The sequence below is a fragment of the Gymnoscopelus braueri genome, assembly GCF_963280865.1.
Source record: "Gymnoscopelus braueri genome assembly, chromosome: 11".
Taxonomy (NCBI): Eukaryota; Metazoa; Chordata; class Actinopteri; order Myctophiformes; family Myctophidae; genus Gymnoscopelus; species Gymnoscopelus braueri.
The window spans coordinates 40,507,181-40,533,155 of NC_137613.1; the positions used below are offsets into that span (position 1 = coordinate 40,507,181).

Below are 25,975 nucleotides of genomic sequence, written 5' to 3' on the forward strand. Positions count from 1 at the left end.
ATATGAATGAAATAATGAATTTTATGTAACAGATAATTATACACCGTTATATACAACAACACAGTCATGTGTCACAGTGTTTCTTTTTCCTAATGACAGTTGACATAATGAATAAAATGGCAATTGAGTGTTGACATTCACATGTTTTATTTATGCTGAATGTTAACCCCCCACACACACACACCCACACCCACACACACAATTCTAGTTTGCTGGAAACTTGTACAGTAGAAGTTGTGGAAAAGGATCGTTTCCCTCATTAAAAGTATTATTTGTGAATACACAATTGTCATTTTAGTCACGCCGCTAATCTCCTTAATTAAACAAACCTGGTATTCCCACCACAACCTGTTTCCAGGAGACAGCATTCCACTTCAAAGACCAGAAACAGCTCAAAATGTGTTTATCTTGCACTCCATACTTCCCTCCTACTTGATTTTGCCATAGTGTTACTGCACAAGAGTTGTACGGTGATCTGTGCACCTGCCATTCAGCACCAGCTGTACAAGTAGCACTGCTCTGTGGAAAAATTGCAAACCCATCAATTGTGCTGCGTAGAGAGTATAAACATGAACCCTTTCAATCTGGGTACGCATCTCTGTCATTTTAGATTTCTTTGGCTGTTAAAAAATAGCAGATCTACAAGCTCATAGCGCGGCACCGAGTGCCGCGCTATGAGCTTGTAGATCTGCTATTTTTGAAAAAAATGTGTGCAAATCTTTGAATATATATATTTTTAAAGCCAACATTTGTAACTCAAATGTTTACTTCTGGGGGTCCCTGGAACAACATATTTTACAAATGTTCCCTTTAAAAATATATATAAAAATATTTAAGGTCATTCCTACGTTGTGTTAGAGCGCCCTCTTGTCGAATTTTCCAAAAATAAAATTGGGAAAGAACACATATATGCGTTCTTGGCAGGCATTGTGTTAATTCCTCCCCACATGTTCTACTGTATGTGTTGACATTGCTCTTGTACCCTACCGGCTCACCTATCAGTGAGGAGCCCCTACCGGGGGACCCACTCCCACTCCTCCCGGCAAACACTCCCTGCTGACAGTTGCCGCCCCCCAGCCCCGTAGTACACGCAGTGACAAATATCGCCCTCCCCGCCCAGCTTCCCTCACGGGCCAATAGGCTCTAAGGCACAGCAGCCATATTACTCCCTTCACAGGTTTTACCAATGATACTAATGAAGACTTTGTTCCATTTCATGTAGCAGCGGTTCTCAAACCTTTATAATTTCAAGGACCCCCATAACTCAGAGTCATGGACACCTGTCCATTTGTCCACACCGGTCCATTTGGTTCCATTTGTACACACACCTGTTACACACCTTTTAAGGGGCCATTTGGAAGCCGATCAAGGAACCATGAGGGTCCCTGGACCACACTTTGAGACGCACTGGTGTAGCAGAGCGTCTCCAGTGAGACAACATGCACAATATCAGCACCCTGACTCTGTGTGACCAGAATGGAACAGAGCCTTCATTAGTATCATTGGTAACACCTGTGAAGGAAGTAAGAAGAGGCTCCAAAATGGCTGCTGTGCATAGAGCCTATTCAGTGGCGTGGTCTAGGTTTTTTCGTTGGGTATACGATAATTATTCCCTGCACGACATGCGCGTGGTCGTGGGTATACGCCAGGGGTACTCAACTACAAATCTTGAGGGTCCACAAATCATTTTTTGAATAAGGCAAAGGTCTGTTTGTTTAAGTCGGTCAATAGAGCCAAGCTTATCAAATCGGATCCCCTCCCAACCAACCAACTTAATAAAACTGGGGTGCAGAGCAGCGGCGCAAATCTGGGTTGAGGTTAGAGGGGGTCCCCCGTGTGCGAAGCACGCACGCGCCAACATTTTGAGTTTATTTTTTTTCATTTTCCTCTAATCTAGCTAATTTGACACTGTGATATGTCAATTCTTCATTATTAATTACTTACGATGCATAAGTGGGTTCAGGTTCAATTAAATATAATTATTTTAACATTTATTTTTATTATTCTAAATGACTTGGGAAGCTAGGGGGAGACAAATCTCCCCCGTACCCCCCGGGATTTCCGTGCCTGGTGCAGAGTATGACAACAAACATGAAAACAAACATGAAAACAGAACAACAATTCAAATTGTTTTCACACCCCCTCCAAGAATCCCTCAAAAATATATCTCTATATATACCTATTGTGTACGTATATAGACGCTCAACAGAGCCGGATGCACAACGGTGGATTTTCATAGGTTTACAGGTATAAATCAGTGGGTGAAATTTGTTTTTGTACAAACTCCATCTACCCTCATCTACCATCCAATTTTCCTCTTCGAATTCAGCACAAATTAATCAAACTGCCTGCCTGTCTGTCTGTCTGATGGATAAGTGAAGTTGCCAGATTAGATCCTTGAACATAATTCACACACCACACAATCTTTTCAAAGCAACCCAAAAGTCGCTGTCTCCTGTCAATCATTGTCAGATCACCTTAGAGCTAGTCATGAATCGATGTCAGAGAAAGGTGATGGCACTCGAAACGAGAAAGCCAGGTATAGTTGTACATATTTATCAAGCTGGGTAGACGACTTTCCCTTTTGTCATCATCAAGTCACATTGACAAAATCATGCTTTATGTAAAGTTATGCATGCAAACACACACACACACACACACACACACACACACACACACACACACACACACACACACACACACACACACACACACAGCTCTATGTATCAAATATGTTTGACATAAGAATTGTTAGTGCATCCTTATTTTTTGGCTATACTGTACCTGTACTGTATTGGCCTGAATATAAGATGTTTTTTGTTTTTTTTAGATACAGGTGGATCAGTTTCAGGTTTTATTTTAAATTAATATACATTTGGCATTCCTAGTGCCGATATCAGAGTACTTGGAAGTCAAATCAGTCATGTACAGTATGATGCACCAACTTGGGAGAGTTCGGGGATTTCCATATATGGGCAAAAAGTGGACACAGACAAACAGAGATTCCTGGATTTATAGATAGAAGACATTCTGGCGCCATGCACACACACACACTGTAATTGTGTACTAATGTAAATAGGAGCCCGGTACACGTCTTAACATTGCTGCACTAGACAAACAAAACAACAAAGCGGCAAGAGAAAGAAGACGTGATTTCCCCGGAATTCCCCATTCATTCAGAGTGCGAGCCAATAGAAGACCAAATATTCAGTGTGTGAATTGCAGCACACAGCCAGTGTTGCCAGATTCTGTGAGAGAAACAAGCAACCAGGTCTAGGAAAACCAGTCCAAAAGAAGCGACTATGGGCCACATGAGTACTTTAACATGTACATCAGCTATTTGAAAATAGCAGATCTACAAGCTTGACGCGTTGCGAGCTTGTAGATCGGCTATTTGCAAACTTGCGGGGAAATTATAATAAGCAGATCTGGCAACCCTGGATGTAATTACTGTATGCATTCAGTTTAATCTATGTCTGGCAGTTGGTTGGCACGTACTGTACTGTGTATTGACAAGGCATGGGCATAGTGAAAAGTGAGAACAGAAAGATCTGCACACCAAATAGCTCCAAGTAAAAATGATTTTTCAATAAAAAGAGTGACAAGGCTCTTCCTCAGACTTGTGTTATTGTACATACAGAGCGGCATGGCAGAGTACCAGACTTTTAATTTCATTTCTTATCTGGCCTGTGGGCATCTATTGACCCCGTGCGCCTCCTTGGTTCATATGAACAATAACATTATTCCCCTGGCATATTGGAAACAAGAACATGCTTTGACCTCTGGGGGTTTTAACAGAATTAATAGTAACTGAGCTGTGCTTTTTACCATCTACAAAACAACACAAGGAACCCAGTAGATAGTGCTGAGGGCTTCCCAGGCTTTTTTTTCTCCACTTTTGTTTCATTGTCTTTATAAATATTTACGACCCAGTCATGGCAGGAGGGTGCAATATAAATAAGACATATATTTGTCAATAACTGATGACATGAGTCTCTCCACATGAGTATATCCATTACTGTGTGTGTGTGTGTGTGTGTGTGTGCGTGCGTGCGTGCGTGCGTGCGTGCGTGCGTGCGTGCGTGCGTGCGTGCGTGCGTGCGTGCGTGCGTGCGTGCGTGCGTGCGTGCGTGCGTGCGTGCGTGTAAATAAGTGTGTCTTGTGCCTGCAAGCTTTTTCCACATGCATTCTTATGTTTGTTTGTTTGTTTAATACAAAACATAAGCCATTTAAGCCAATAGACACAGTCTCTCTCACACACACACACACACACACACACACACACACACACACACACACACACACACACACACACACACACACACACACACTCCTCATCTATCCGTCATACATTACATTTCCCGATCGCTGATCACACACTGTGTCTGTTGTCCATGTGTCTTAACTGTATGTGCGTGCGAGTGACCGTGAGCTAAGCTTACCCTCTATTAAAGATTTAGCTTGTTCACAGAGGGGAGTTATTAGAGGCTGTGGGGGGGGCACTCTCCCCAGGATGAATGAAGGGCCACATCAGGGCCAGTTTGTAGTATTATCGGGAGATTAAAGCCAAGTTCATTGAAAGGTCTCTTAGCTATTCCGCCAGATTGATCTCTCTCTCCCTCTCTCCAGCCCCGCTTTGATACACCAGTCCACCAGTGCGTTTTCTCTCTTTTCATACCCCCCCCGTTTCCATTTCTCTCCCTTTCTCTCTCTCCCTCCCTCTATTCCAGTGGTTCTCAAACTTTTTCATGTCCAGGACCCCCAAAGTTACATGTATTTGGCCGCGGACCCCCATCTCAAATATTTTGTTCCAGGGACCCCCCCAGGAGCAAAGATTTGAGTTACAAATGTTCGCTTAAAAAAATATGTATATTCAAAGATGTGCACACATTTTAACGATTTTTCAAAAATAGCAGATCTACAAGCTCATAGCGCGACACTCGGTGCCGCGCTACGAGCTTGTAGATCTGCTATTTTTGAATCGCCAGCAAGTATAAAAGGTTAAACTTATTGTGATGCTATATTAACACATTTTGCTGGGGACCCCCTGGAACCCCCTGGGGGTCCACCAGACCCCACTTTGAGAACCAATGCTCTATTCAGCTACATGTGTACCGTATCCGTTCCCTCTGCCTTTTTTCATTGTCACTACTTCTTCTCGCTCCTCCGGGGCGGTTTCTCTCCTCCGTCGCGTTTCAACAGCCCTGCTCTCTTGTTGCAGCATCTCTGGGAACTGCTGCTAAGGCCAAGGAACATTTCACCTCCTTTCCCATCACTCGCTCCCCTTCTTCTTCCTCCTCCCCGTCATTGTTCTGCAGCTCTCATTATACCTGGATCTATCCTTTTTATTCCTTCTTCTTCCCATCCTTCTGTTCTCACTGGGCACACGCTCCAGCGACAACAAAAGGGCGACACATCTCACACACACACACACACACACACACACACACACACATACATCTGTGTCTGCATTTTGTGCCCACTCTGTTCTCTTGCTAATCTCTCTCTCTCGCTCTCTCTCTATCCATGCTTCCTCCCAGTCACTGTGGATAATTACCTGTTCTCTTCCTCTCTCTCTCAGTCTGTCTCTCCTAGTCCTTCTCTTTCTGGCCCCTGCCCGTCACAGTTGTTGTGTCACTATCATTTCATTATACTTTTTGACTCTCTTCCACACTGACCAATGGGACAGCTTGCTTGGCACTGGTGCGACGCTATAGCCTGCCAGACACCGCTATACTGCCACCGCTAATGAGGGGCGCCTGACGCTTCCCACTGGCTGAAGTTTTGATTCATTGTTTTGCTGTAATTATACACCTTGGGGCTAAATCTCCTAAGTGTGTGCATACAGTAATGGAAATGTAGTCTCTCAAAACTGTCGTGTACCAGGCTTCAGGTGTTTCATGAGGGAAGTGAAATAGTAGAGTTTTTTTTTAAATAAGGGATATATTTTTCTATGTTGATATTTTCAATATCATGTTGATATTTTCAATATCAACATATTTCGCCTGTTACGACCCTCTTGGTCGAGGGGTAAGGGACGCACGCAACAAAGGCACGGTGGTTCCATGCAATTTTTTTTTATTTCAATGAATCATTTGAACATACATCTCGTGCAACCAAAGTGAATAAGAAAGCTATTTACAAGATGTGTAACATGTGCTGAACAGGGCTGAGCAGGAACCAAAACATAACCTTAAAGAGGTGGTGCCATGGTTTTGCACTTTTGCATGTGTCTATGAGGTTGATAGAACTTCATTAAGCCCCCTGGTGGTGTTTTTATGGTGTTTTATGTCTTCTCTGACTATTTTGAGTTTCTACCTGGGCGCTGAAACCTTGAGGGTCAAACATGCCAATAGAAAAACAGCCCTTTAGTGACATAGTAAAAATATACCCTCCCCCTCATTATCATAACACAACAGGTGTGGGCATGAGGAGGAGGAGGGACTAGGACAGGGGTTCCCAAAGTTGGGGTCGCGACCCCACTTGGGGTCGCGGGAGACTGACGGTGGGGTCACAAATTTATTTTGGGTCATAATTATTATTATTTTTTTTCAATTTTAATTTCAACAGAATGGATGAAATACAATCTCTAAATGATTACAAATAGTACATTTTACCATTTTAATACATTACAAATGCGCACCGAACGTGCAAGTTTATGTGCATAAATGACTTCCAGGTTTAGGTGGGGTCGCGAGTCAATTTCCGCATTATTTTGGGGTCGCGGGCTGAAAGGTTTGGGAACCCATGGACTAGGACAGGTAGGTGGTGCGAAGGTGGTGGAGGAGGTTCAAAGGTGAGAACCAGGTATACTTAATGAACTGGAGACGTGTCCACATAAAAACATAATTTTAACAATTTCTGTACACTTTTTTGAAAAAAATCTTCCTCCTAGTATAACCATAATACCTGATGATTATGTTTTAGGGTGGGAAAAATCACTGAAAATCAAGGCACCCCGTCTTTAACAAAATCAAACACTTACATGTAACAACAACCCCCACATCTACACTACCTACAACCAGAAAAACGATAAACAAAAGGAAGGAGCAAATGGTTTTAAGCCTTGATTTAAAAGAAGGCAAGGTTGGGACAGACCTCAAGGCTCAAGCATTGTGGAGGTTTATTTCAGACCGTGGTGCATAGAAAATTGAAAGCTTGAGCATGTTTGGTTCTGACCCTGGGGACAGTGAGCAAACCTGTCCCAGATGATCTAATAGCTCTGGAGGGCTCATAACAGAGCAGTATATCAGAGATGTGGGCCTCAATCCATTCACTGCTTTATACGTCAATAATTATATTTTTAATTAAAGGTTTTTTATTCATAAGAAGCCGATATAGCTGTCCAACACTATTACAATAATCAAGCCTGCTAAAAGCTACAAGCTTTTATAAATATGATACCTTTCATAAAGTGATACCTTAGTGGGGCGCCCGCTGGCCTAGCGGTCCAGTGCGCATACCACACAGGCTGGTGATCCCAGTCTTACAGCGTGTCGCGGATTCGACCCCCGATCCCGCCTTTGCTGTGTCTCTCTTTCCCCATTTCCTGTCAGCCTACTTTCCTCTCAAATAAAGGCAGAGAAAAGACCCTAAAAAAATATTTGAAAAATAAATTATACCTTCCAGTCTTGCTATATTTTTAAGGTAGTAGGTTGATTTTGTTATTATGTTGATGCAGGTTCTGAAAAGTTGAGTGCTGGCTTTTGATAGTTCTTTTTTGGCAGCATAAATAACTTTTTAAGATTTTAGCTTCATTTAGTTAGAGAAAATGCTGGCACATCCAATCATGTATTTATTCATTGCATTGTTCAGTATCTGTAAGGGGTCCATAACCATCTGGATTTATTGTTATGAAAATCTCTATAATTACGGTAGGATATTTTGTGGTTTTCCAAAATGTGAACTAGTGGTAATAGATGTTGATGTTGATAGTTGAATAGAACCAGTGGGGATGGACCCTTGGGGAACTCCAGATGTCATTGCTTGCTTGTTCAGATTTGTACAGTAGCTGGCAATTAGTACAACGTAGTCTCTCTATGCTGCAGATGGGATTTAAACCTGTTAAGGGCTGTGCCAGAGAGTCCCACCCAGGTTTCAGACCAGTAATATCTTGCGGTCAACTTAGTCAAATGCAGCACTGAGATCCAACAGTACCAAGACGGAGACTTTACCATTGTGTGTTTAAATGGATGTTGTTTAATATTGTATGATAGCAGTATGTCTGTGGTGTGATCTCAAAACATTGAATCAGTGCCAAGAAGTACAGATGGAGCGGATACACGATTAAATGAAATGTAAATGAAATTATAACTCGTATAATTAATATTAATTATTGAAATATTTTACATAATTGTAACTCATACAATGCTACCCTAGCAGTGCTGCATAGCTCTTTCCACATTTAAATGAATGAATTAGTGCTTCGCACTACTTTTTAACAGTGTCGACACAGCATCACTAGTAGTGACATTTGACTCCTGAATGTGTCTGTCAGGGTTGCCAGATCGGCTTATTATAATTTCCCCGCAAGATTTTATTTGAAAATAGCCGATCTACAAGCTTGTAGATCTGCTATTTTCAAAGAGCTGATGTACATGTTAAAGTACTCATGTGGCCCAATAGTCGCTTCTTTTGGGCTGGTTTTCCTAGACCTGGTTGCTTGTTTCTCTCACAGAATCTGGCAACACTGAGTACATCATGACCATCGTGAGTATGTTAAGAACAGGTCAACTGAGCAAAGCAAACAATGTATATAGGTGATACAAAGACAATAGAATAGTATATATCATAATTGTGGTACTTTACTTGCATATAAAACCCAAAGGTATATATATATACTGTATCATATATATGACTATTGCTATATGCATGCAATCCACAAAAGTACCTATAATGCAATACAGAAATACTCAGTTACAAGTAAAAGTCCAGAATAAAAAATGTACTGGAGTAAAAGTACAAAAGTATTGGCATCAAAATGTACTTAAAGGTTTAATGACATTCACTTTTACACCACATTCAAAGTCTTTGTCCTGGTCCTTCAAAAGTGTACAAAAAGTTTTAAGTGAAAATTCCATTCCAGTGATCCATGGCAGGTATTTTTCTCTCACATTTCTAAAGCCTTTTCAACTGCAATGAAAAAAGAAATCTTTGCCTGCGGGTGTCGCTGGTGAGGGATTTTGCCTGTCAATCATCGCCTCTGCTCCGCCCCCCTCAAAGGAAAGGATAGGGGAGGGGAGGAGAGTGGGCGGGATTAATCGACTGTGACCTCACTGTCGAAGGGCCAAGCTCAGATTACTTTTCAGCCTAATTATTCAGAAAACCCCAGACCACAGAAAATCCACTGAATGTTCTAAGTTCAGTTTTTTTGGGTGTAATTGAGGTCATAAAACCCCAAATAAAACATTGAAAATAAAAAAAGTGAAAATGAATGTCATGATACCTTTAAAGTACCAAAAGTAAAAGTACTAAAATATTTGAAAATAGCCGATCTACAAGCTCACAACGCGTCACGATGCGACGCGTTGTGAGCTTGTTGATCTGCTATTTTCAAATAGCCTATGTATAAAATAGGGCTAAAGTGGTTAATGTGTGTTTCATAATATAATAATTTCTGAAAAGTTATCTGAAAAGTAATTAGCTTAACTAACTAGCTTAATTAACTTAAGTTTTCAAATAATTGTAGTGGAGTAAAAGTACAATATTTGCCTCTGAGATGTAGTGGAGTAGAAGTAAAAGTATTGGAAATTGGAAATACTCAAGTAAAGTATAAATACCTCAAAATTGTACTTAAGTACAGTACTTGAGTAAATGTACTTAGATACTTTAGAGCACTGGCCCTGATCCAGAAAAGGTTGGGAACCACTGCTGTATTATGTCTATTGTATGTCTGATGATGGTCCCACAGTGACTGAAACAACCCCCCCCCCCCCCCCTTTGGTTGCCTAGCACCACCCGAAATGTGTTTTCAACTTCCCTGGCATTCTGCCAAGCGGCAAGCGCTGTGTGTGCACCACGTCCTATCTCTATAGTGGCGCCTAACAAAACTTGTGAATCTCAGCGCTGATGGGTTGTGTCATTGGTGTTTGTGTAGAACTCCAGGAAAACACTGCGTGAGTGGTTGTTGGCCGAGAGTCCATTTGGGTCCATTTGTTACACTCACTGAGATAACACCCAAATGTGTTACTGTGTAAGAACGTACAATGGCCAATATGAAAAGTAACTTGTCAGCAGATCATTTCCCTGTATTTATGTAGCATGATTAGAGATTAGAGAAAATGTTTGGAAACTTCTCTAATCTTAAAATCTTTGTCAGACTGTTTCAGATACTATACGATTTTATACTGTACATACTGTAGACACAGGCAGCATAGATTGTTGCTCTCGCGCGTGCGTGTGTATCCATAGCTATCTATCTTGCGAACTACTGCGCCAATCATCGTCAAATTTCTTGAGCACGCTGCTAGTAGGCCAGTAAAACATTTCAGGTGACTAAAATATGCCTAAAACTAAACAGAATTTTATTTTAAAGACTATGACTAAAACTAAATCAAAATTTGCTGTTAAAATCAACACTGACACGAAAGAAGAAGAAGAACCTATGACGTGTGCGCATACACACACACATGGGAGAGACACGCTGTTCAGTTAAAGCCCATATAGGTCTGATTAACTGCAGCACACTAAAGGCGGCTTTCCATATACATGGACTTACCTAGCCCCACCCCACACCGCCCACCACAGCGACGGTTTCCACTACAATGAAGTGGGTAGAGTGGTGTGTAAGTGGTACTAAACTGGTGCCTAAAAAGTACCCAGTCTTGGGTAGGTCTGAGCTGGGCTAAGCGGGGCTAAAGCTGTGATAAAGCTGATTGGTCGGCTCACAGCTGTGTCTGTCCACTCAGGTGTCTGTAAAATGTAAACACTACGGTAGCAGTGTTGCCATGTCCACTTATTATAAGCAACATTGGGCTTATTTTTCTGTAAAGTTGCTTGTAAATATTGGTAGTACTTTTACTCCACTACAATTATCTGAAAACGTATTAGTTACTAGTTACTAGTTACTTTTCAGATATAAATGATTACATTATAAAACATACATTAAGCCCTATTTTATACCTAGGCTATTTGAAAATAGCCGATCTACAAGCTCACAACGCATCGCATCATTGTAGATCTGCTATTTTCAAACATTTTAGTACTTACTTTTGGTACCTTAAGTACATTTTGATACCAATAGTTTTTGTACTTTTACTCAAGTAATTCCAGACTTTCACTTGTAGAGTGCTTCTACATTGCAGTATTGATACTTTTACTTAAGTAAAACATTTGAGTACTTTTTCCACCACTGCTTGTTTCTAAAATGTAGTTGATTATTTGGGGCGTGTTTCATATGTTGTTGAAACCAGTGGTTCTTAAACATTTTCATGTCAAGGACCCCCAAATTAATATGTATTTGTCAACATTATATATGTATATATTTTTTTTAAATAGCAGATGCACACACTCACAATGCGTCGCATCGCTACGCGTTGTGAGTTTGTAGATCTGCTATTTTCAAATAGCCGTAGATAGTCGCTTCTTTTGGGATTGTTTTCATAGACCTGATTGCTTATTTTTTTCTGCTAAACCTGGCAACAATGAATGTGCGACGATACACGCTAATAATGTTTTTTATATAAGTGATGGCAACGTGTTTAAACACCACACAGGTCTTCCCAACAATAGCGAAGATTAAAGTCAGGGTGAACATGGCCAAATAATAACTTAAGAGCCAAACTAGCTCTGAGGAAGCACGCTAGCATTTAGGCTAACCCTGTAGCCTGAGGCTAAGTTGGTGTGTTAAAGAAAGGGGCGTTGATTTCCTTCGGGAGGGGAGGGGAGGGGAGGGTGGGGATTTTGCGAGTGGGGACTTTTGTGCAATGGAAACGCAAGACATTTTGAAGCGGTGCGGTTCTGGACTGTACTGGACAGTGTCGTGCTTATGCTGTGATGGAAAAGCGGCTTAAATGGCACAACATAACCCCGCATAACTATGGTGCGCGCACGCTCACCGGACACAGAAAGACACCGATAGAGAGAGAGGCGCAGGTATTATTATTGGAGCGGAACCCTGCGTAGATTTGTGCTCCACTAAGTGCACCTTTTTACTTCTATATTCAATTTCATGCTTATAACCCTTTCAGAGTTTTTCAATAGCGTCCCTCTTTATTATGGACAAAATAATAAATATGCCAAATCATTACTTCTAGAGATGCTTTTGAATTACACAGCTGAAAGAATTTCATGAAAGTGGTTTTAGGCTGTACTGTGCTAACCTCTGCGTACAGTTGGAGCATAATAATAAGGAGCAATCAAGTTGAAAAGGAATAAAATAATTTATTGAGATACAAAAGTTACAAACTTTTGGCCATTAGACTTTATTTCAACATTTAGTTCCAACCAAGCAATCTGATTGGCTGAAATAGGCTCTACGGTACACCTAGAAATGTTCAAATTAAAAATGCTACATCGCTATAAATCAGTGGTTCTCAAACTTTTTCATGTCAAGGACTCCCAAATTGACACTTATTAGCCCACGGACCCCCATTTAAAAATATATGCCAGGGACCCCCATAAGAGAAGATTTTTACGGCTCTAGCAGTGATTCTCAACCATTTTAATTTCAAGGACCCTCAGTTTGACATGCATTACAGACCCCCATTTAATGGCATTTCTATCTCTGGGACCCCAATTTATATTGTAAAATCAATGTTAATTTAACTCTGAGAGTGTACAAATGGAACCAAATGGACCCGTTAGGGTCCATTTGGTTCCATTTGTACACACTCAAGAGTTACAGACCCATAAGGGTCCATTTGGTTCCATTTGTACACTCTCAGAGTTACAGACCCATAAGGGTCCATTTGGTTCCTAACTATCCATCATTTAGCTGGGGACCCCCTGGAACTCCCCCAAGGACCCCTGGGGGTCCCCGGACCCCACTTTGAGAACCAATGCTATAAATAATACTGCGCCACTGATTAGAAATACAGCCAACTGGATACAGTATATAGCCCGCAGTATACAGGATAAACATGTGAACTTGGAAGTGATGAAACAACAAAAAAAAATGAGCAAACAAAATTTGAACCGGAACACTCTAAATGTGTGGGCTTCTCCATCATGATCGTATAAAATTGGTATCCTAGCTTGAACATTTATTTTTCCGTATTCAAAAGAGATGGGGAAGACCCCCTTTGTTACTGAACAAACACTCTAGCCATGTTTTCTCAGAATAAAGAGCTTTAACTTTTTAACAAAAAACTTTTGTTCACTTACACCCTCTTTAATTAAAACATTAAAGCATGATAGGCCGTAAGATGATGGAGAAAAAAAAATAGACCGCTTCAATGAGTACGCCTCATTTAATGTGAAAGATAAATAAATAAATGACAAAAGGAGGATGGGCTTTGAAAACATAAATCACAGATTCTTCTCATCAAAATCCCCCTTGACTCATCTCAGGCTCAAAATATGTTTTATTATGTGGACATAATAGTACTACTAGTAGTACATTTACTTAATTACTTTATATTTTTTGTCCATTTTGCTCATTACAGCATTGTAAAACATAATATAGAATGTTAGCCGAAGGGTATAGGCTAAAGTTCTAACGTAAAATGGTAGTAGTAAGTGCCCCATGTTTGGGTTTCAAACTTAATGTAAGTTGCTGGTGAGGTTTTTTAGTGGCTTGCCACTGACAAGAGAAGGAATCTTGAATAAATGTCTAATTGGAGTCTTGGGGAGAAAAAGGTTTATGAACAGCTTTAGCAGAATATCTCCATGGCCTGGGGATAGTAAGTGAAGGGAGCATCGTGCGGTAGTTTAGTAGACAGTATAGTTCCTTTGCTCTGGGCACTGGGATGAATTATCTATTTTTCCTCCCATGGTTTCTCACAGCAAAACGTGTTTAGTTTAGAAGATCTTTAGAAAACAAATGTTTCATGCCAGAATCTTTTCCCTGTGATATCAGTTATTCTGCCATAGAGGAGATTTGTCAGCTTAATTCTTTGTCTTTTTTAAACTGAATTGAAACAAGTAATACTAGTTTGCAGGTACACAAAGTGAGACAGGAAAAAATAAATGACACTGAATTAAGATATATTCTTGCACCGCGCAGACCATAGTCATACATTCTGGTCACTCACTCACTTATTCACAAGGTTGGTACAGTTTTGAATGCATTTGATAATTCGTATATTTTATATAATTAATATCTAAGCCTAAAACACTCAGGCCCATGAGTCATTAGACACGTTCTGTGTCCGCCACTGTCAGCCGCCTCATCCGTCAATGTCTCAGTGTACTTGAGAAAGCCCACATTGTATTGTGCTTCACGCTTGTTAGACCCTGGGAAAATGAACAGCGCTTTTTATTTCAATTTGACACAGTATTAATAGTGTTGACCTTTTACATAATATTGTCTGCCTTCCCTTGTCATCATACCGTAAAATCAAAAGTAGTAATAACCTTGTAACGTTGACGGAACAACATTGAGAGAATGTTTGCTTTGCTATTGGGTTAGCTGTATCCCAAAGTACCTTGCAGTAACATGTATGTGTATGCATACTGTAGTATTCATTTTACTTTCCGAGCGCTGCGTGTCTGCTTGGAGTTCTTTAGTTTGCAACAGGTGCCCTTTACTCATAGCTAAAGTCTCTGCATCATAGGCGTGCGTACGCTGCAGAAGTTACGGTATTAGGCTAGATCTTAAAAACTAAATCTTCTTTAGTCAAAGGAGGCCGTTTCAGTCAATTAGACGGAGGTTGTCCATTTTGAAAAATCTTTCAATAGCGTCTCTGCTGCAAGGTCTATAGAGAATGAGTCACTTTATATGCTTAAGGAGCCTTGGGTGACTTCTGTCCTTCCTTTGGGCTTTTTAGTGAATGGGATATCTTGCTGTAGAGTGAGAGGAGTTGAGTGGTCTCATTATCCAAGCGCTCAGCAGGATCTTGCCCTCTATGGAGGCACTTCCTCTTGAAACCTCCCTTGACGCCCTCAAGTCCCCCTCCCCCCCCCCCCCCATTCTCTCGCTCTCTCTCTCCCTCTCGCTCTCTCTCTCGTTGTCTTTTTCTGTATCTTCCTCTCCCTCGAAAGGAAGGTCAAATTAATTCTTTTTCATAATTTCCTGTCAGTGAGATTCCCCCCTCGGAGACTGTCTATGGCTCAATGCTTTAAAGAAGTGATTAAGGTGAAGATGGAAAAGTGTGTGTGTGTGTGTGTGTGTGTGTGTATATAAAAAAAAAAACTTAGCTGCATAGCAAATCACACTTGTAAAAGTCTCCCACAATTAAATTTTCACTTCATGAATGTGAACAAACCGTGGACGCCTTAGGTGACTCTGCACATTATGGATTTGTACGTGCAAAGGTTATGCGTGTCTTTTAGAAGCGAACGACTGTTCAGAGGACACGGTCTGCCCTAACGTTGCTCATTAGCACACCGAGTGTCACCAAGAGGTCTCAAAGCCTGGTTACCCACACTGAAAATGTAGCTACACACCTCAGACAGTAATAGTCGTCTGAAATACTGAGCACACAGTAATTGTGTCTCCTATTGTGAAGGCAAAGACTCAAGTTGGTTAACCTACACTGGGTGTTCATTTAGCTGAGAGTGTAAAAAAAACGGATCTGTAAGGTTCTTTTGCATGAACGGACACACTGCTCCTAATAACGAAGACGCAATACTTGCCCAGGTGTTTTTAAGCGCCAAAGAAATTAAATGAGGCTAATTCGTGTGAGATATTAACTCATTCAGTGCCACTGGACGTCTAAGACGTCCGCTAATATAAGCCCTGAGTGCCACTGGACGTCTAAGACGTCCAATGAAAAAATATATATATATATATATATATATTCAAATTTTTTTGAAGATTTGCTGCTCCATTCACTCTTTGTTTAACTTCTTACTGAAAAAGGTTGTATCTCGGCTCCAAAGCACTTTTTTTTTTACAATGAATTTTGGCTGTGGCACTCAGAGACAAAATTCCATAAATAAGCTGGGCACTGAATGAGTTAATTTCCCTCAAAATTATTGTGAAAGCCCCTCGTCTATAATGCCAATAACGGACTTTGCTTCACTCTCCATTGCTTTATGATGGGCCTGCTGCGTGGCCATTCTCTCTCTGTTGTTGTGAAAGGTGCAGGGATTGGAGTATCGTCAATGTTAGGTGTGGCACAATTAGTCTGGTTTTACCCAGGGAGAAACGCGAAATGCAAGAATATCTCTCTCTCTCTCTCTCTCTCTCTCTCTCTCTCTCTCTCTCTCTCTCTCTCTCTCTCTCTCTCTCTCTCTCTCTCTCTCTCTCTCTCTCTCTCTCTCTCTCTCTCTCTCTCTCTCTCTCTCTCTCTCTCTCTCTCTCTCTCTCTCTCTCTCTCTCTCTCTCTCTCTCTCTCTCTCTCTCTCTCTCTCTCACACATCAGAGCCGGACGCAGTCAAGCATGAACAAACATGTGCGGATCTCTTAATGAAGCTGAAGGAGAGAGAGGGGGCATTGCTAGAATTCAAAAGATGAAGAAGAACAGGGAGAGGGGGGGGAGCGAGATATGGGGAGAGCGCCATAACAGAAAGTTAAAGAAACGTATACAATAATACATCGTTGGCCCTCATTTATCAAGGGAGCGTATAAACCAGCGTAGAGATCCGAGCCCGGCAATCATCTCATGACGGCGCTCACGTGTGATTTATCAAGCGGTCATATCCTGTCAATCACAGCGTTAGAATGGTGTCTGCGTTTGCTGAACGGAAAATCATTCTTATTACTAGTAAATCACTAACTTATAGCCATCATTGACAGTTTAAAATATATAATTCTAAAAAATATACCATAAAACATTACATATATCCTGAGACATGTATTACATAAATAAAATGTATAATATATAATATTCTTTAGTAGCCTAAACACACATGTATGTAACGTCCGTGGGCTGCCGTTTATGAATCCTACTGTAGGCTTTAACCCATTTAGACCCGAGGCAGATTTTAAAAACGCCTTCTAAACACCGACCTAAGTTTTCTGAAGAACTTCAAATATTTATTCAAAAATATGTTGCTATATACTGTCTGTACATAGGTATAGTTACGTAATGGGGTTCCAGGTCTAAATGGGTTAATAGACTCAGATGACGAGATATCTGAATGACTGTTAAAGCTCCCATTTAAATGGGTGACTGATTAAGCATCTAACCTGATGTGATAAGATTGTTTTAGTACCTCGATTGTCACCGGTTAACGCCGCAAGTGCAACTATACCTACTTATGTTAGGGGACAAGATGGGGTTAGATATTAGATGTTCGGCTACATCATTTTAAGTGAATAAGTGGCTGCTGCACGTTTAGATGCCTGTCAGATTGTCAGGCAATGCTGCACTGCATGTCTATTGTTTAGAGTATAAATTGGCCATTGTGCAGGAGTTGGAGCTACCTGATCTACGGCACTAGTCGGTAGTTCCTACATGAGAGTACGTACAGTATGTGGGTTACTGACCCTTGAGCCAGGGTGCGAGGAAGTAGATCGCTTTCGACAGATCCGCTGATGTCCCGTTCATTAGCTTGGGTCTCCCTTGGCACGCTCGGTGGTCAGAATAGCTCGACGCATTAGCTTATGTCCCATAACGACTCTCTTGCCATTGGGGGGAAATTTGAAGCGAGCATGGACCATATAGACACATTGGTATAGATGTGAGCTCACAGCCCAAGAAAGGCCACGTCTCAGTAGAGGCTGTGGGAAAGAGTCAATAATCTAGACGTAATGGAGTTCATACATCTCTCAGAGATTGAACTTTTGCGGAGCGGGGTACTTTGGCGAGAAGTCCGCGGCCTGAACTTTGCGACAACGGCCGACCCCCACAGGTCGATGAAAACCGAGCGCTCTATAGTTTGTTCTATTATCCCTTTTTAAATCAGCCGGGCGGGTAGCGGTTTAGGTTTCGCCGCGCGCCGGAGCCACATTCATCAGTTTATGGCGAAACGAGGAGCCATTAAAAAGTCATCGCGCTGCTGCTCGGGCTGGCAGTTTCGGCCGGTTCCACTCAGTCTGCTGCCGTCTTCAGCCCTGCCCTCCCCCCGACCAACCCACCGGACACTCAGGAGCCGCCCAGACGGTACACAGACAGTCCAGACTCCACGGGCACACGCCTTCAGCTTCCCAGCAACCCACTATACGGTCTTACCAACCAGGATCGATAGCCCAGGACACTTACTGTACTCTGAGACCCAGGCAATTACCCCATAAACATACTCCAGCACTGGCTCCAGCCAACGGAGAGGATAATGGAGAGGAGGAGAGCAGGCCACTCAAGGAGTCGTCGTTTGGTTTGTTGTTTGTTGCCATGGTGGCGCTAATGCAGTTTTGAGGTAGATTGGCGGTTGGCTGATTATCAAGTTATGCCGTATGTGTTGTGTTGTTTAATCCGAGGAGACTCACAAAAACACATACATTATAGAAAATATTGAATTTAGTTGGTGTCGTTTGGTGTCTGGAGGAAGGGGGTTATTTTATTTAAGGGTAAGCTATGTGTTGCGTGGATGTCTGTCGAACCTCGTTGCCGAACCTGCAGGCAATGTCTGTCAAACAAATTCTGACGGACATAAAAAGAGCATTTTGTTCATCGTGTCATTGTCGGCTTAGGAAACGCTAATACTCATCGTCTGCTCAGAAAGCGCAAACACATTACCGTGGGGAGAGAACGCGTAGGGAGCTCAAGGACATTTTGCGGGGAAATGAGGTGCATCGAGTAGGTGCATAAAAGGAAATGATGTATATATAATGCCAGTCCTGGATCACGGTTTGTGCATCAAGAATTGATGGCAGCGTACTTGGTGACAGGCCCCTACACCATACCTCATCACCCATTATTATTGTAACATCTCTCTCGTTAGGGTCACACACATGGTGGATGGCCAACTGTTAATGACTTTGATTTGAAATGATTATTAGCCCAGCAGATGAATAAAGATGCGGTCTTTGGAATGGTCTATTATTGCCATAAGAGTCGTTTGTTTACTTATCACTCTTAACACATTCCATGCCAGAGTTTAATCTCATAATGTACTCACCAGTGCCAGCGTTTTATTGTTGTTTTTTTGTTTTTTTCATGTCGCCACAGACCTCGCTAAATAAGTTAAAAGTGCGCGTTCATTTGGTTCTAAACACACGGCGGATCCGTGAGAAACGGCCAGCGAAAACAGTTTCCAAATCCGTGCCGCCATCTTGAAGATACAGCCGATCAACCATAAACAGTGATCAGCGAGGAGAAAAACAACAACCGAGAAAATCGAGTTTTAAACAGGATCCCAGACAGGAAGCGGATACGATCGAAAAAAACGGAACCCGAATAATTCTGTTTCCGACCGGAAACCGGAAACGGAAATGGATCAAAAAAATTCGGAAAGTGCACCTGGGGCAAAATCAATGGGAATCGGCGGTTCGCGTAGATCTACGCGACTGGCACGCTGCGGCTTTAAATAGGTTTGCGTAGATCTACACGATTGGCATTCAATGTGTTAAGTGCAGATGTACAGTACGTCGGCACGAGCATCAGCAACGAAACGAAGAATCAAGACATTTGAAAATAAACTACAAGGTTCATCTCACACTCTGTTATCCTTGAAGTCACTTTTTTTTATATACACATTTTTGTACCCCAAGTTTTCCATCAGTCACGCCATGCCTCCTTGGTTTGAATTGGTCGACTCATCAGTATAAAGTACATTCCTAGCCTTGGTAGGACAAAAGGCTCTTACAGTCCTGGTCCTGCTGTGCGGAAACAAAAAAACGGATAATTGCCCACTCCTCCTTGTGCCCTAGACTTCATGTATTTTAATAGATTTGATTATACACTGGATGGGTCTCAGCTTCGCTTTTGTGTTAATACTTCACCCCCCCACACAAACACACACACACACACACACACACACACACACACACACACACACACACACACACACACACACACACACACACACACACACACACACACACACACACACACACACACACACACACACACACACACACACACACACACACACACACACACACACACACACACACACACACACACACACAGCTCAGGCTGACGTTGAGTTGTAACTTAACACTAAAAAGAAATCGTTTCTTGAGTAAGGCACATTGATCAACAGCCCCATCATCAAATGTAATTGGTGCTTAAGTGCTTTTACTATTTTTTTCTAGCTTGATTGCCTGCCAAAATGTCAAGCTATCTTTTTTATTTCTTTCTTGGTGAAATATCAGTAATTAAAACGATTGTCTTCTTGTCTAAGTCTGAAACATGGGTGAAAAAAATGATTTATTTTTATATTCATGTTTTATATATAAGCAATAGGCACGTTCCTGCTGCCTAAACAATACAATTGCAAAGGCTTGTACAGTATTTGAAACATATATTTTCACCATGCCTCTTGAAATTGTGTGGAAAAAAACGTATCGGGTCTACAAGCTCACAAGTCGGCAAATTCTGACGTGGTGTGAGCTTGTAGATCGGCTATTTTCGCATTAGAGCTGTGGTGTTGAGGGGGAAAAAAAGTAGGGGGGCAAGTATAGACGCCTGTTGAACCCCGGTCAGAATCAGAATCAACTTTATTGTCACAGCAGTACCTGACCACCATCGCGGAATCTTGGAGATCGAATCCGCTGCGGTGCATTCGGCTTTGTCAAGCGTCCATACAAACACAATTGTCCCGTGTTTGGGGAATGGAACCTGGGCGGAGAGGGTAATATTTGTCACTGCTACAGTGACAAATATTTGTCAATGCTACAGCGCCGCCCCAGCCTTCTACAGCAGTGGTTCTCAAACTTTTTCATGTCAAGGACCCCTAAAATGTATTTGGCCGCGGACCCCCATCTCAAAATATTTTGTTCCAGGGACCCCCCAGAAGCAAAGATTTGAGTTACAAATGTTCGCTTTAAAAATATATATTCAAAGATTTGACCACATTTTTCAGATTTTTCAAAAATAGCAGATCAAGCTCATGGCGCGGCACTCGGTGCCGCGCCATGAGCTTGTATATCTGCTATTTTTGAATCGCCAAAGTATAAAAGGTTGAAATGATTGTGATGCTATATTAACACATTTTTCTGGGGACCCCCTGGAACCCCCCCAAGGACCCCTGGGGGTCCCCGGACCCCACTTTGAGAACCAATGTTCTACAGGCTGGGGGCGGCGCCTGTCAGCGGGGGAGTGTTTGGGCGGGAGGAGTAGAACGAAGGCTCTACAGTATGTATACATAAATAGTAGCAGGTATGTACATGGTGTTAGACATGAGGTGCCACAATAAGGGGAGGTTAAAAATAGCATAGATGCATAGATAACAACAGATGGCGCGCAGGCCTTCGTCAAAAAAAAGTCTCACATGCAGGTGATGTAATCCACGAGGGGTTAAGGAAAGTAGTCCGCAAAAGAAACATACATCACATGAAGTACAGTAAGGTAATCCAACTTAACCCATTAAGACCCGAGAACGCATGCGTCATTTTCAGATTTATTTGGCTATTCAAAAATAGCAGATCTACAAGCTCATATCGCGGCACCGAGTGCCGCGCTATGAGCTTGTAGATCTGCTATTTTTGAAAAATCGTGAAACTTTTTGCTAATCTTGGGATATTTTTTTTTTAAAGCGAACATTTTGTAAAACGTTTTGTACCAGGGACCTCCACAAGTAAAGATTTGAGTTACAAATGTTACAAAGGTTTTTCAAAAATAGCAGATCTACAAGCTCGAGTGCCACGCCACGAGCTTGTAGATCTGCTATTTTTTGAATAGCCAAAGGAATCTAAAAATGACAGAGATGCTTTCCCCGGATTGAATGGGTTTAGGGAAAAGCAGTGGCAGGCAGGCAACAGGCGCAGTGTTCAGGCCTTGTTCAACAGTCTGATATGGTGGCCGGCGGGGAGAAACCGGCCAGAAATGTGGCGGTCTGGCTCTCGATACCGGCGGTTTGAGCTTGCCTGGCTGTGGTCGCAGTTGCGGCGTGAACAAATTGTGGCTGGGGGGGGGGGGGGGGGGGGGGAGTGTCCTTGATGATAACGATGAGCTACGACTACGCAGCTGCTTCTCAGACAACTCCTGGAGGGGAGAGGGGAAGCTCACCTCCCACGACGCTTAAGGTCCACACAACCCTCTGTCAATGAATTTCAATGAATTCTAGGGTTTAAAGACAGGGTGCAGTGATTTTCAGTGATTCCCCCCCCCCCCCCCCCATAATACATAATCATCAGGTATTATGGTTATACTAGGAGGAAGTTTTTTTCCAAAAAAGTGTAGAGAAAGTGTTAAAATTATGTTTGTATGTGGACACGCCTCCAGTTCATTAAGTATACCTGGTTCTCACCTTAGCACCTCCCACCTGAACCAGTCCCTCCGCCTCCTCCTACAAGACCACCCACCTGTCCTAGTCCCTCCTCCTCCTCATGCCCACACCTGTTGTGTTATGATAATGAGGGGGAGGGTATATTTTTACTATGTCACTAAAGGGCTGTTTTTCTATTGGCACGTTTGACCCTCAAGGTTTCAGCCTCCAGGAAGAAACTCAAAATAGTCAGAGAAGACACAAAACACCATAAAAACACCACCAGGGGGCTTAATGAAGTTCTATCAACCTCATAGACACATGCAGTGGTGGAAAAAGTACTCAAATGTTTTACTTAAGTAAAAGTATCAATACTGCAATGTAGAAGTACTCTGTTACAAGTAAAAGTCTGGAATTAAAAATGTACTTGAGTAAAAGTACAAAAGTATTGGTATCAAAATGTACTTAAAGTACCAAAAGTAAAAGTACTAAAATGTTTGAAAATAGCAGATCTACGAGCTCACAACGCGCCGCGGTGCAACGCGTTGTGAGCTTGTAGATCGGCTATTTTCAAATAGCCTATGTATAAAATAGGGGTTAATGTAATCATTTCAATCTACAAAGTAACTAATAACTAAAGTTTTCAAATAATTGTAGTGGAGTAAAAGTACAATATTTGCCTCTGAGATGTAGTGGAGTAGAAGTAAAAGCATAGACAATTGGAAATACTCCAATAAAGTCAAAGTACCTCAAAGTTGTACTTAAGTAGAGTACTTGAGTAAATGTACTTAGTTACTTTACACCACTGCCAACCATACTGTAGAATACACCAGGCTGCTCCTATATGAGATTAACAGGCAATACATGGGAATCAATTATAATACAAAAAATTAAAAAGTAGCCTTAGTATCCGTGTATGATACAGTACAGTGTGCAATTTCAGAGGCAGCACGCGTCGCCATTCCACCATATCTTGGCGGTGTGCCATGCGTCATGTCCAGAGTGCTCGCAAGTGTCAGCGAAATCCGCTCGACTTGAGCCAGATGTCCTCGTCACTCAGACAATGTCTGGGCTATCGCTCTCCATTTGAGAGTGCCTAACTCCCTGTCTCTGTTGACTGTAAGTGATAAAGGATGAGCCTCCATGCTCCCAGCCGTCAGCCCCTGGCACGCAGAGAGAGAGAGAGAGAGAGAGAGAGAGAGAGACAGGGGAAATCTAATTATTTTCCTCCTGTGGACCAGCAACCCCTTAAAGGTTAATCTCTGTCCGTCTGGCTAATTCTGTCTGGGTACACCGGAGTAATTACGACACACCGCTCCCTGCCTCCCTCGCTTTTTCCCGTCTCTAAACCCTCTCTCTCGCTCTGTCTACAATCTACCTCTCTCCCCCGCTCTTCTGCCATGACTCTCTCTCTATAGCAGTGGTTCTCAAACTTTTTCGTGCCAAGGACCCACAAATTGATTTTTCAAAAATAGCAGATCTACAAGCTCATAGCGCGGCACTCGGTGCCGCGCTATGAGCTTGTAGATCTGCTATTTTTGAATAGCCAAAGTATAACAGGTAAAAACTATTGTGACGCTATATTAACACATTTTGCTGGGGACCCCCTGGAACCCCCCCCCAAGGACCCCTGGGGGTCCCCGGACCCCACTTTGAGAACCAACGCTCTATAGCACTGGTTCTCAACGTGGGGTCCGGGGGCCCCCAGGGGTCCCCGAGGGCGTTCCCAGGGGGTTCCCAGCTAAATGATTGAAACCAAAATGGGACACTTTGTCCCAATTTATTACAGACGGGTCCATGATTCTCACAGTGTACAGGACAATGGAACCATTGGTTCCGTTTTGTACACGTTTAGAGTTAAATTAACACTGAAGATTCTTACTGTGTTGATTGGGATCCCAGAGATACAAAGTTGCATAAAATGGGGGACCGTGGCCTAACGCATGTCAAACTGGGGATCATTGAACTAAAAAAGTTTGAAAATCGCTGCTCTAACAGTGTAGCACTTCTATTTTCCCTCTTGCTTCTCGGTCCATGTCTGCACCTTCTTGTCACTCTCTTTCCCCATCATTTATCCATCTCTCCTTACCCCCCCCCCCCCACTCTATACAGTATACTCTATTACATACTGTGTATATATATATAGATATGTGTATACAGAGCACCCCTCTCCCCCCGCCCAGTGGACCAGTCAGTCTGTCACTCCTGTCATTCAGCCTTCATTTCAATCCTCCATCACTTAGGAGAGGAACGAGGGCGCGCACACGCACGCACACGCACACACACACACACACACACACACCCCCCCCCCCCCCCCCCCTACTGTAGCTCTATCTTCTCTCTTTCCATCTCTCCTCCCATCACACCACCTCTCTCTCTCTCTCTCTCTTCCTCCATCTTTCTCACTCCCTCTTTCTCAGCTTCCGACTTGTTACGGGAGAATTTCCCCATAGCGATAAAAATGATCTTTCCGCCTCTCCTCTTTCCCCCTTTACTTCTCATTCACCCACCAGCATTTCCACAAGCGACGGCTTTTAAGAAGACTGAGAATCCTCCATCTTTGTTCTCCCTCTGTCCCCAATAATTCCCAACATTTCTTCTTCTCCCCTTTTTTGTTTCTTTCCCCACAAAACAGGAGAACCCTGTAATGGCCGCCAAATGCGTCCTGGTCCCTCACATTCTATTACACACACACACTATGCTCTTGCCCTGTCTCGCTTGGATTATTCTCTCTCTCTCTCTCTCTCTCTGCCCCTCTCCTCCGTTCCTCCCACCATCTATCATTGGCCTTTCCATCCCCACTGTCCCTCGGTCCCACTCTCCCTGAGGCCCTGGCCGTCTCCACTAAAACAGAGCTTCCTACTGAGGCTGGAGCCCTGTGTCTGCCGGGCCTGCATGGTGGCCTGTCACCTCCCATAACGTCACCTCTGAGGAGGACAGGACAGGACCGGACAGGAGAGGAGAAGAGAAGAGGAGGGAGGACTCCTTTAGCACACTGTCAGCACACAGCTAACTAACTCCTCTCTCCAACTGTACTCCTGCAGTGTTAATTCAACGGCTACGTTTTTTTCTCCGAGTTAAATTGACACTCAGGATTTTGCGGTGTACGCAACCCGGGTACCAAAGACGAGTGACAATCCTTCGTGTCAACATCGTGTTCTACAACCGAATGCCAAATGGTTACCATTTACTGTCTTGGGAGTCTTCCGGTGAAGCCTGTTAAAACTGAGGACTTGTGGACAGGCTCTTAGTAATGGTAATGATGATAATGTAGTCTGTTGTGTCTGTGGACAGGCTCTTATTAATGGTAGTGATGGTAATGTGGTCTGTTGTGTCTGTGGACAGGCTCTTATTAATGGTAGTGATGGTAATGTGGTCTGTTGTGTCTGTGGACAGGCTCTTATTAATGGTAGTGATGGTAATGTGGTCTGTTGTGTCTGTGGACAGGCTCTTATTAATGGTAGTGATGGTAATGTGGTCTGTTGTGTCTGTGGACAGGCTCTTATTAATGGTAGTGATGGTAATGTGGTCTGTTGTGCTGCTGTGGACAGGCTCTTATTAATGGTAGTGATGGTAATGTGGTCTGTTGTGCTGCTGTGGACAGGCTCTTGTTAGTGGT

The 25,975-nt window shown here is 42.6% G+C and overlaps 1 protein-coding gene across 3 annotated transcripts in view; it reads right to left on the minus strand.

Moving 5' to 3' along the window:
• The window catches only part of samd12 (sterile alpha motif domain containing 12), a 175,581-nt gene that overhangs the window by 65,872 nt on the left and 83,734 nt on the right, over positions 1–25,975 (minus strand). For 2 of the 3 annotated variants that reach the window (XM_080441781.1, XM_080441779.1), the window contains exon 5: positions 20,692–20,768. The exons of the other annotated variant lie outside the window; for it this stretch is intronic. In XM_080441781.1, coding sequence (XP_080297907.1) covers positions 20,722–20,768 — 47 coding nt within the window. In that variant the 3' untranslated portion in view covers positions 20,692–20,721. Of the gene's footprint in view, positions 1–20,691; positions 20,769–25,975 lie in introns of those variants that run through there. 3 annotated transcript variants of the gene reach the window in all.